The following is a 12,569-nucleotide window of genomic DNA, read 5'->3' as shown; positions in this document are numbered from 1 at the left end:
TTACCAGAAATACCTGATAACTTTCTATCATGACAGTTGTCTCCCCAAGGTACACATGCATGCCTCAACAAAATTTAGAGAAATACTAATCTCTATTAATCAATGGCGAACTAAACTGCATTTTATAAAATGAAGTTTTGGAAAACATTAAGAGGAATGAAAATGTTGTAAAAAACAGAAAATAAAATAAACAACAACAAACCCACAAAACTGTTTAGCTTTAAAGGGAATAGCACGTTTTCATGATCTATGACTAGTTTGATAGGATTATGTTAAGTTGAAACTGAGAAGAAACCTTCTCAGCAGAACTGATGTACCTGTCAAAGTCATTGAGAAAGGGAAAAAAAAATGGATTTTTAAAGTTATTTTACTTTAAAATATTTTACTTGTAGTGAAGAGATGAATTTTAAATATCTGAAAATATTCCCTTGTCTTTGATGATCAATCTTTTTTATTTTCCTCTATTCTATACTGTCAGATTTTCTTCTTTAGATCTGTAGATTACACTGATATACTCTATTCCATTATTTCAATTAAATATTCCCATGCTAGTATAATTTTTCTTTCCTATCTTTTTTTAAGCTCACAAAATGGTTTATTTATACTCTTTAGCTATGCATTATATTCCGTATGCAGCAATGTTACTTTGATTAAAAGTTGAAATTTGGAACAACTGCATTGGTCCTAATACTACCTGAATGTGACCTAAATAAATGAATAAATAAATAAATAAAGACCACAGATAGAAGTTACCATTTCTTCCTCCTCTATTTGTGACTACTATTGTACTTTGTATCAACAAAAAAGGCAGTAACATCTTGCCCACCCCACCTTTCTCATAAATATGTTGTCAAAACACATTGTCAAATAATCCTTGTTCAATATTTAAATTCTTCAGCTTCCACACAGTGTTTCAACAAGAACAAGCTGATGATTTTGGTTTGCTTTATGGCTTCTAGGAATTGGGTTGATCCAAATCTCTGTGACTATCAATGGTAGCCATCAACACAAATCTGCAGCAGAGCTGTCAATTTCACAGAATCACAGAATAGTCTAGGTTGGAAAAGACCTTGAAGATCACCTACTCCAACCATTAACCTAACACTGACAGTTCCCAACTACACCATATCCCTAAGCACTACGTCAACGCGACTCTTAAACACCTCCAGGGATGGGGACCCCACCACTGCCCTGGGCAGCCCATTCCAACGCCTAACAACCCTTTCTGTAAAGAAATACTTCCTAATATCCAGTCTAAACCTCCCCTGGTGCAACTTGAGGATTACGTCTTGTCCTATCGCTTGTTACTTAGTTAAAGAGACTCATCCCCAGTTCTCTGCAACCTCCTTTCAGGTAGTTGTAGAGGGCGATGAGGTCTCCCCTCAGCCTCCTCTTCTCCAGACTAAACAACCCCAGTTCCCTCAGCCACTCCTCGTACGACATGTGCTCCAGACCCTTCACCAGCTTCATTGCCCTTCTTTGGACACGCTCGAGTAATTCAATGTCCTTTTTGTAGTGAGGGGCCCAAAACAGAACACAGGAATCGAGGTGTGGCCTCACCAGTGCCGAGTACAGGCGTAAGATCACTTCCCTGTCCCTGCTGGCCACACTATTTCTGATGCAAGTCAGGATACCATTGGCCTTCTTGGCCACACTGCTGGCTCATGTTCAGCCAGCTGTCACTCAACACCCCCATGTCCGTCTCTGACTGGCAGCTCTCCAGCCACTCCTCTCCAAGCCTGTAGCATTGCTGGGGGTTGTTTTGGCCCAAGTGCAGAACCCGGCATTTGGCCTTATTGAAACTTACTGAAATTTAACAAAGTTAAATTTGTATGCTCATGCTTTAAATACTGCTAAATCCAGTAGTACAGAAGAGAAAGCTCTCAATCAATACAAGATTTGAGAATTCCTTAAAATGCATCTGCATGTACTGCAAGCTAGAAAATGAAAAGCCACCTTTATCAGTTATTGCAGAGATGCTGGAATGCTAGAACAAGGATCTTATTTAGAAAAAAGAGAGAAATAACACTCCTTAAGAAAGGAAGTAGCCTTAGTTACAATTAACATGCCATTTTTGTGCTAACAGATGTTCCAGCAGCTTGATATTCCTTTACACTAGCACAGCAGCAAAGACCCCAGAAATCATCACACACAATTGCTAAAGGTAGAAGAAAAGCATTGCAATACCAGAGCTACTCAAGGTTTAAATTGTATTGATATGAACTAGAGGTTTTTTTAATGTTACACTGACAATACTCTTCTATACTTTTGTGTCGGAGTCACCATTAGCCGGGGTCCTTATTTCGCCGTGTGGGAACAGAAACGACGCAACACCAATGTGATGATCAGGTCGTCCATCTTTTTATTATATATTATTGTTTTTTTTTTTTTTCTATTCCTTTTCTGGTTACATTTATATTCTACTAAGTTCCGTACACGCACTCATCTATCTTCTAATAGGCTACGGGTCATCTACATGCGCTGTTCACGCGCCTCTACAAGCATTTGCATTGGTTAATTGCAATTAGCACGTAAAGCCCAAAACTTGCCAAAACTCCCTTATCTCATACCCTGTTTTGCTCAGACTTGCGTGCTTTTGCTGACCACAGGTGCTTCTCACTTATCTGCTGTCTTGTATGTTTTTGCCAGCCTTATTTTGCTGGCCTTGTCTTCGTCCTTGCATTCTTCTGTCTGCACTAACTTTCTCCCAGCACGGCCCAGACTCCTACACTTTTGTCCTATATTTGCACAGAAGCAGGATAATAACTGAAAACAGAGGCTGATTAAATACTTTTTACCTTAAAAAGGAACAAAAAAGAGGGTTACATGATGTGTAGTCAAGACAAACATTTAAAATAACCAGGTTCAAATGAAGTGCATAAAAACACTTGCTAAAAGTTGTTTTAGATGTTTGGTCTGGTGCTATTAGTTTTGAATATATTTCAGAATATATCATAAAGTTCAAGAGGAGTAGCACTACATATGCCCCTAGCAGTTCCCCCACTCCCTGAAACTTAGTGACTCAAGTAGCTGTAGGCTAGTTAGACTGGGGTATGTCCCAGGCAAAAGAATAGACAACACTCATACAGAATTCAATTCAGTAAGAAATTAAAGGATGAGAATATAATGATAGGTCAGCTAATATGTTCTAATGGAAACCAGGTCTTTCCAAACAAACCTGATGCAATTGGAATTTTCGTAATGTAAAAATTCATATAGGTGTAACTCAGAATTTTGCTAAACATCTAATCCGTTAACACAGAATATTCTGATTAAATAGAGTTATACAGTAGTAGTAACGTACATGTCAATTGAATTAAACCCTGCCAAATTGATTAATCTGAAAAAGTAGTTTTCATTGTTAAATCATTAGTAAAAGGTGAAGAACACATTGCTGGAATGTGCCCAGAACAATGGGTAGTGAGTCTTGTGTTAACCATTTTCATCAATGATCTGTAAATAAACATAAAATAATTCCCTAAGTCTGTGAATTACCTGTTATGATAAATAACAGAGTTTCAGAAAGTTGTTTGAATTCCTTTGGCAAATATATCTCTAAAATAAATTACATTTTGATATAGAAAAATGCAAATTTAGACATCTAGGGAAATGTAATGCAGGTTATATCTACACTAGAGAGCTGAGACAGGTGGGAAGGAGCAGGATTTGGGAAGTGAGGCCTGATAGGTATCGGGCATGTGTTAGATAAACATATAAACATAAACTTCCACTGATGATACTAGTGGAAAAAAGTGACAAGGGATCAGTGGATGTGGAAGCAAAATGTTACCAAATATGTATTTCACTCTCCAGAACATTAAAGAAACAAAAAATATATTTGCTTTTGCAAAGAGCAGTTCACATTTTTTAAGAAAACTATACCAAATCCATTTACAATCCTCAAGGCAAAAAGACCACACTGAGTCCTACAGTAACTGTCTTCTTACGAGAAGCTTCTATTTAGTGTGTGTGAGAGAAAGTAATCAATATTTAACAATGGTATTTTTGTTGGACAAAAATTCAAAAGGTCAATTTATTGGAAAAAAATGAGAATCAAAAGAAGGAAACTGAAGGAAAAATTGACTTCAAAATAGAAACTAAGCATTATTCTATATTAGTGAAACTGAATAATTAGTAAAGCAAAAAACAAAGCAAAATGAGGGATTATCTCACTCTTTCTGCCTCTAACTCAGGTGGATGCATTTCTGGGAGGATACACTTCAGGCAAAGCTTTAGATCTGTATTCAGGCAGAACAGGATGCAATTTGATGTGTTGTGAAATGAAGAAGAGTTAGATGAAAAGGTTCCATCCTGCTTAAATCTATGAATCCATGAAATATTTGTTCTGAAAAATCAAACTACATTGGAATGAAACTAAAACCAGATTTTAAACTGCTATTTGTATTACAAACGCAATTATACCAGAGACTCCTTCCAACACAGCCGAGTTCTCTCAGGTATTATTAGAGGATCATGACAGTAGGGGAGACTCTGCTGTTTTCAATGAGATTTAGACCAGGTCGTTAATCCCCAGAATGTTTTTACCAGTCACTGCAGGGGTTATTCAGCTATCACCCAGATAGAGCTATCTCATTCTCAATGGCTTTAACTGCAAATTTGAGGGAAAATGGAATTCACAGGACAGAAAAGAGTTTCCAGTCTCTAGAGAATTAAAACAGCATAGTTTTTGCATTCAGAAATACTTTAGATGCTACTGTTGTAGGAGTAGGATGTATAGATCTATTCACTGTACATGCTGCATGGCTCCTGTTGACAATCAAAATCATGATACTTTAAAATGAATGTTCTGAAAAGGTATATAATGAGCCAATAAAGAAGGCACAAGAAATACAGAGGTAATTACAATTTTTATCTTCTTTATGAATCTAAAATGCTAATTAATCCAGAAAAGATTAATATCTAGTGGAAAAAGAAAAAAAAAAAAGTTTTACATTTGTATAAAATGTCATAATGATCATAAGTAGTTTCCAGTTACAATAGAGCATTTTCATGAAACATTTACTTTCAGTTTAAGGTCAAATTTTCTCAGATTAAAATATAGGTTTTTCAACAGAGATTACAAAATCTAAAAATTCTCAGGCAAGGGCACTTCTGGGAAGAACAAGGGAGAACAAAGACCACATTATAAAACCTATGCACACCAGGGAGAAAATTTAAGAAAATTGGGCTTGGTCAGCTTGGAGAGTAGAAGTCTTTGGGAGCACCTAATAGCAACCTTCCAACACCTACACAGAGGTTGTTAAGAAGACAGAGTCAGGCTCTTCACAACTGGCTCGACAGCAATTGGTATTGTTGGAAAAAGCAGACAGATTTTCACACACACAAGCCCTTCTTCAGGTCTGATGTAGAAGCGGCATACTTCAAAGCCCAAGGAAGAATTACTGAGTTTAATTAGTAAAACTCCATTTAGACACTTAGATCAGGGAAACCAACTATTTTCTGGCAGAAGTGGTCAAAATGATAAATGAACAACTAGATAAATAAATGCTACCAGAATTATCTCATCCTATAGACTGTTTCTACCTACAAACATTCTTTTGACTAATTTTTGTCATGTTTGTAGATTTTCCTTTAATACACATTTATACTCCAATATGCTGTCTTACTTAAAAAGGCAAGTTAAATAAAATGTTCCACTTACTAGAACAATAGAAAGTTCAGTCTGCTCAGATATCTCTCATTTGTATTAACTGGTAGTAGAAGTAGTGTTATTCTCCACATGGATTAAAAAGGAGCAACAGTTTAAGACGTACACTGTCGCTATGTGATCAAGAAATTTAATGACAAGACATTAAAGTGACTAGATACTCCTGGATGCAACTCCACATCTTACAGAGAATGAACATGTAGCTTTTAAGAGATCATTTTGCCTCTGTGCTCCTATCCCTTTTTCCTCCCATTCTTTCTCCTTCAGGGTTTAACTGTTCTCACTAACCTGTCCTGTTTCACCTACTGCTGCCTGTGTCCTCCCTTTCTTCCTCACATTGTTGTCCTCTTCCATTGTGCCCCTCCCCAGGTCTCTTTTACTTCTTCAATATACTCAGTCTTATTCCTCTTTATTACCATTCCTCAGATGCTACTTGGAGGACCACTCAAGGAGCCAAGAAGAGCCAAGAACACAAGAAGTTATTTTCACTTTCACATCCACAAAAGCCCGTGGAGCAAAGAAAAAGCAGTTGCATGGAGAATCTACTCTGCTCTTGTAGTACTAAACCTGGATCTACTGAGGGCAAATGGCATCTTCAGAACTCTAGGAAACTCCCAAGAAGTGTCCATCCACTATTTAAATCACCAAGTGCTTGGAGATTTTTACTGTGTCAAACACTGGAGAAATCATTATTTTTATTGAAGTATGTTCTAGTGATAATCTCACTGCATGAATCACCAATATCAAGTCCCAGACTGTGATGTAAAAAAGCTCAAAGTAAAATGACTATAGCATTTTTAACATGAGTAAAATCATGTTTTCTTCCTAACATCTGTTTCAGGATTGGCCACAGTATATTAGCGGAAACATTAAAAATTAAAAGCAACAAAAAAGCTGTTTTTTGAGACAGACAGCAATAACGGAATGCTTCAATCTAAATGGCTGACATCAGAGGATCCGATAATAGACAGCACCAGGCATTTATCACCAGTACTTAGATGTTTATATAGGTAATATAAACTAAAATTTTCCATTACAACTTCACAAATCTAGCAAAAAGTGCACGTGTTTGGACAGAGATGTTAAGTATATCAAATTTCAGCTACAGAATGAGTTAACTGTTAAAAGACAATGTTGAAGTTAAGGTATTTTAAAGAAAATAATTTAATTCCTCTCACCTAAGACAATGCCAGAATGAAAGCATATTTTCAGAAGTTTTATTTTTAGTGCACATTGAAAAAAGTTGACATGCTAAGGAAAGGCCAAACTACTCTTGAGACTGTCATCCACTATTAAAAATTTTACCTGTGTGTGACAGAACAATGGCTCAGTGTTCAGTGCTGGCATCTACTGAACAGATCTTTCACAGTATTTTCCATTCACTTCCATCTTAAATTAACATCTTGATGCTGAGTCATTATCATTAAAGTATATTGACTTGGGAACTGGAATTCAAATTGCTGAAACTGGAAACTTTAAAATAAACAATGTCCTGGCACCCCTAAGTCATACTCTACGTTATATATTTTTATTTTATCTACTAGTATCACACTTCCCACAATTCAGTATAGGTTTGACATTCATTCTGTTTCTTTTCTGTTTATAATACATCCATTAGGTTTCTCTGTAACCAATACCGTGAATTTTGAAGACCTAGCAATCTGATAACATTTTTAGGTACACAGGTGACAGAAAGCTTCATTTATTAGTTAATAATCTATTTATCCATAAAGGCACTGATTTTAATCTAGGCAGACATGCCAGAAAACATAACATTTTCTCTTAGGAGCTGTTTACACTAGCCATTCCCAAAGGAATGATCTAGCCATGTGCTTTCTGCTACATATATTAAATTTTTCTCAAAGCACTGTACTGAGTTTTCCACATAACAAATTTGGGATGTGTTGAAAATGAGATTCCACAGATAACTCCCCAAAATTAAGCTTATTATGCAAAGTAGCATTAAAAATCAAAAGCTTTAGTATGCACATAAACAATGGGTCAGGTAAGTAAAAAAGTGAACATTTCCTTTGACTATTAAACTTCCTAGGAAATAAGATACATACACTGGTAAAAATGGAACTATGTTCTGCATTCATTATGTGGCTTATAAAATGACTGTCATGCTCAAAGCAGTACAATTGTAGTTTATATTTTAGAGCTTCACTGTAAAAGTTCTCACTACTCTCTCAATAGCCATTCAGCTCAATGTTCTGACATGCTTTGGGTTTGCTATGATTTTTACCTTATGTGACATTTAAAAAGCAGGCAAGCCCAGATAAACTGACAAACTAGTGAGAATCTGTTCTACTTTTGTTCAAAGCAATATCCTAGTATTTGCAGAAGGGAGTACTCCAGTAAGGAAAAAAAATAAATTAAAAAAGTAAACACAACTGCTTTATTCTCTTAAAGGAGGATAAAAGCAAAATTATTTATAAAAATGTCATCTATGACAAGTACAGTTTATATCAGATCATATGAAATCACATTTATATCATCAGAGACTATTTTCAGAATACAACTTGTGACCTATTCAGCAGGCTTTAAATTAAAGTAGTAGTGGCATTGTGTTTAAAATTTGTGGGTGGGAGAACAAAAGCCCACAGTCCTATCCATATGGGTTTACCTATATAATTTTCTTCCCTAATAATCCTTAAATTGCTGCATGAACCAGTGTTTTGGAAGAAATATAAAAACAAGTAGATACGAGTTAATAATAATGCCCTTCTACTCTTAATTTCAGTTTACTAATGCTAGCAACCCCTCCCTGTAAAGGGACATTTTTTTTTTTTTTAAACAGAGGCATTTTTTTAAACTGCATCTATCAAAATTTGTACCTGCAAAGGCAGTTTATTCATGTAGTTGTGATAATGATATTGATAGTAACTGCTTTTTTTATTAGTGTGTACCTTAGTCTTCTTGCATGTACAGAAATGGGTTTCTGATCCAAAGTCATTGAATCAGAGTATGAGTAAGCATCTCATGTAAATATCTGTTGCACCTATATTTGAATATAATTATGCAGCTATGGACTATATGTGTATTTACACATCCACCAATTTTTAGGAAACCATATTCAGACACCAAGGAACACAATGGTAAAATGTCTCCCTTCAATAGACAATACAGAACTTGCAGAGGGAATGACTTTTATAGGAAGGAAAGAGACTGTCTTTTGGATTGTCTTAGAAAAAATTGGGTTTATATTCTCTTTTCCTTCATTTACATCTTTCATGACACCAATAGTCATCATAACAACTTACTGATAGTAGGCTTTAAAGCGTTTGTTTCAAGCAGTGTTCATGGCATAGCATGTGATTTTACAAATCCTGTAAAGTTAGCTGATCTAAAACTATTGCATCACATTACAATTCCTGAAAACAGCATTTTGCATAGGTGTGGCTATTCCTGCATAATCACTGCAGATCAGGTCTTCAGCGGATACAACAATTAGGTAACTAAAACACTTGCAAACTGGACAGTTGGATATAAATGTTTTGTTGTTAGGACCAAACAAGTCTTAACCAAGTATAAACAAATTCTAGATTGTCAGGGTTTTGTAATTTGGCAACATTCACAACATTTTTCACAGACTGCAGAAGGCAAATGGAGGTGATTGAGCTACTTCATATCACCAGATTACTAGAAATACAGCATGATCAAACAACTTATTTATCCTCAGCTGCCTTCTCAGAAATGCCTGAGCAGTCATCTTCATGACACTTAAAAAAAATCTGTTAAAACTTTTGAAACGACAGTTATAATTAGTGTTACTGAAAGCAACTAAGTAAAGATATTAACATTTGGATTATAAAATTTTCCTTCATGGAAGATTTCCTCTGAAACATTTAAAGCTTAATAAACCTATATGTAACTGAACTCAGTGTCCTGCAACAGGAGTCGTCAGGCAGACTTGCAGTGCTATTAATTCTGCCTTTAGTATCTTCTGTCAAATGCTTGGCACTGTTGAATAAGCTTCTAGATAAATAGGAATGCCTTAAGTTAATGCAATCAGTAAAAAACTACCATTTTACTAGATATATTTCTAATGAATATGCAGTATTCATTAAAGTAACAGATTTAAAAGAAAGAAAACAACCAAAAAAAGCAAAAACAAATGGGTGAAGTGTAAACTCAGGAATGGATTTTTCGGAGCAGAGGAAAGAAAGGGAAGGGGAAAGAAGTATCAAGGCAGACAAATAATAAGTAAATAAGCCCCACTATCATTCAACAGAGGATAAAGAAAGGTACTTTTTGGTAGTGATAGAGATTTCTTTGGCACATTGAACTCCCAATTTAGCAACCGACTGTAGTCACTGTTGCTCTACATCTCTTATCCAGGCACAAGATGTCATGGCCAGGCTGAAACTGATCTAGACCTGCTGAGCACTCCAGCAGGTAAGATTGTCCTGTGATGACTCTCACATCATGAAGGCCAAGTTTGGCTCTTGGTATATCTCAAAAACATACAGGGAGAAAGATTGGAAAAGGTCTTCCTCCCACACCCCCACCAACCTCCAGAAACCACACCAGGACTACTGCTTTGCCTTATTTAGGCATCCAGTTCCTTTTTCTGTTCATATGCAACAAATCTATCATGCAGAAACTATCCAAATTTTAACAGCAATGTGAAAAACATGTCAATTCACAGAATGAATCAGAGATTTCATTTTACTTCTAAATAAACTTCAGATTACACACTCTGCCTTCGGTAACTCTTGGATGTCTTTTTTGTTTTTAATCAGTTATCTACACATGCTCATTTTAATTTATTTAATGTTTCATAGTTTTTAATACCTTTAATGTTTAAGTGAGGGTTGCATATATTTAAATACTTCTCATAGTACTTACGGGTCTTTCGAGCAGAATCTTCTACAAAAAGAGAAGAAATGTCTTCATCCACCCCTGCCTCATTCTTTGCAATACAAGTGTATGCTCCTGTATCTTCATAGCGCACATTGCTAATGTGAACCTCACTACCGTTTGCTGAAAGGAGAGGAAAAATTCAACATTCAGACATGCTACAGTGCTTTCAGATTATACATTCGGAAGGCTTTCTCTGCTCATACTAATTAAACCATTTTCGTTCCTAAGTTCATAACTTGGAGGCTTGCCAAACTAATCCAAAGGTATTCAACTGGCTACTGAATTACATGCACTATTATTCATCTCACAAATTTCCAGAATACGTCAGCTGATTTTGCACTTCGGAGCCAAATATCAGTCTGAGGTTTTATGTATGCTTAAATGACTATGGTTGTCTTTAAAATCAAGTAAATATTATGCAACATAATAAAATTATGCATTTGGTCACTTGACACTATCATTGGCTTTACACAAAATCACCTAGGTTTCCATACAACATAATGGGCTAAAATTTCAACATAAATAATAATTTTAATAAAATTGTTTCAAGTAACCAGAGGCACCGGGTTTTGTTTTCATGTGAATGCAGTGTAACAACAGAAAAAACAGGCATATTCGCATTTTACACCTAGATCAGTGTAGGAGTCTGTGGAAACCACTTCAGGAGTTGTATGTCAGCTTGAGTAGGAATGTCAACAAACAGTCCAGGTTTGACAAGCAAAGGTCTTTTAAATAATGTGATGTGAATAATGATGTGACCAATGATTCACTGCATTTTAAGTATAGTATACTTGTTCAACTGTAGGATCTATTTTACAAAAACAGCTTTGTAGGTATTCTACAATATCCTGCCAGTAAGTACAATCATTATTCTAACAAAGAGAAAGCAGAGAAGATATGTGTGTTGGGGAATAACTGGAAGACATCTTCTCAAATGTTTTAGCTTAAGCTTCAACCCTTGGTTAAAACTATGTAAGAAGGACGTCTAGTATGGAAAGGATGCACTGATAAAGCATTCACAACCTGTAGAAAACAATAAATATGCCCCTTTACCTTGAAGAGTTAGCTGTTTGGATAATTTTGGAGTGATATCAATTCCATTCTTTAGCCACCCAAGCTGTGGGTTGGGAATACCTTCAGCATGGCACCGAAGGCTAGCTGTCACACCTGGTTCCCTTGCCTGGCTCTCCGGATAGACTCGGATGACTGGTGGAACTGAAGGCAGGAAACAATTATAATTTAGTGCAGAAGAGTATTATCTTCATCTTAAGAAAAATAATTATAAGCAATTCTAAAGACTCCTGGTGCTATATATAACAACACACAGTTGTGGTATTAGTCACATATTCAGTAACATTTGATGATGAACTCTGTCACAGTAAATTTGTGAAGCAGGAAGAATGTTCTGTGAGAAAAACCTCTTTTCATTGCCTGTGGTATAAATGAAAAAAGCCTGAATTCTAATTCAGTAGTTTGAAATTGAGTAATAAGATCTTTATTTTTCCTTAAATTTCTTTATAAAATATGAATAATGTGCAACCAGTAAGTTGTGTGATGTACAGAGACTGTAATTGTGCTGTTTCACAAACTTTTTCTTTAACAATTCACCTCCACCTTTCCCCTCTCTCCAAAACACATCTCAGCAATCCATTTTACCTGTATAGAACATGTAATCACAGAATCACATAACGGTTGAAGTTGAAAGTGACCTCTGGAGGTCATCTTGTCCAGTCCCCCTTCTCAAGCAGAGCGACCTAGAGCCAGTTGCCCGGGACCATATCTAGGATTTAGAATATCTCCAAGGAGAGAGACCTCTCTGGGCAACATGTGCCAGTCCTTGGCCACCCTCACAGTATAAAAAGTGTTTCCTGATGTTCAGACAGGACCTCCTGTGCCAAGGATACCATTTATCTTCTTTACCACATGGGCACATTGCTGCCTCATGGTCAACCTGGAGTCCACTAGGACCCTCAGGTCCTCTTCTGCAAAGCTACTTTCCACAGTGTGGCCCCCAGCATATATTGGTGCATGGAGT

The 12,569-nt window shown here is 36.1% G+C and overlaps 1 protein-coding gene across 2 annotated transcripts in view; it reads right to left on the bottom strand.

The window, feature by feature from the left end:
* The window catches only part of FSTL5 (follistatin like 5), a 333,775-nt gene that overhangs the window by 60,322 nt on the left and 260,884 nt on the right, over window positions 1-12,569 (bottom strand). For both annotated transcript variants that reach the window (XM_074866563.1, XM_074866564.1), the window contains exons 9-10: window positions 11,588-11,749; window positions 10,520-10,654 (exon numbers count right to left, since the gene is read on the bottom strand). In XM_074866563.1, the coding sequence (XP_074722664.1) occupies window positions 10,520-10,654; window positions 11,588-11,749 (297 nt within the window). The remainder of the gene's footprint in view (window positions 1-10,519; window positions 10,655-11,587; window positions 11,750-12,569) is intronic.

Source organism: Strix uralensis, chromosome 4, assembly GCF_047716275.1.
Source record: "Strix uralensis isolate ZFMK-TIS-50842 chromosome 4, bStrUra1, whole genome shotgun sequence".
NCBI lineage: Eukaryota > Metazoa > Chordata > Aves > Strigiformes > Strigidae > Strix > Strix uralensis.
Note: the sequence above shows the minus strand (reverse complement) of the source record. Positions and strands in the feature narration are given on the sequence as shown.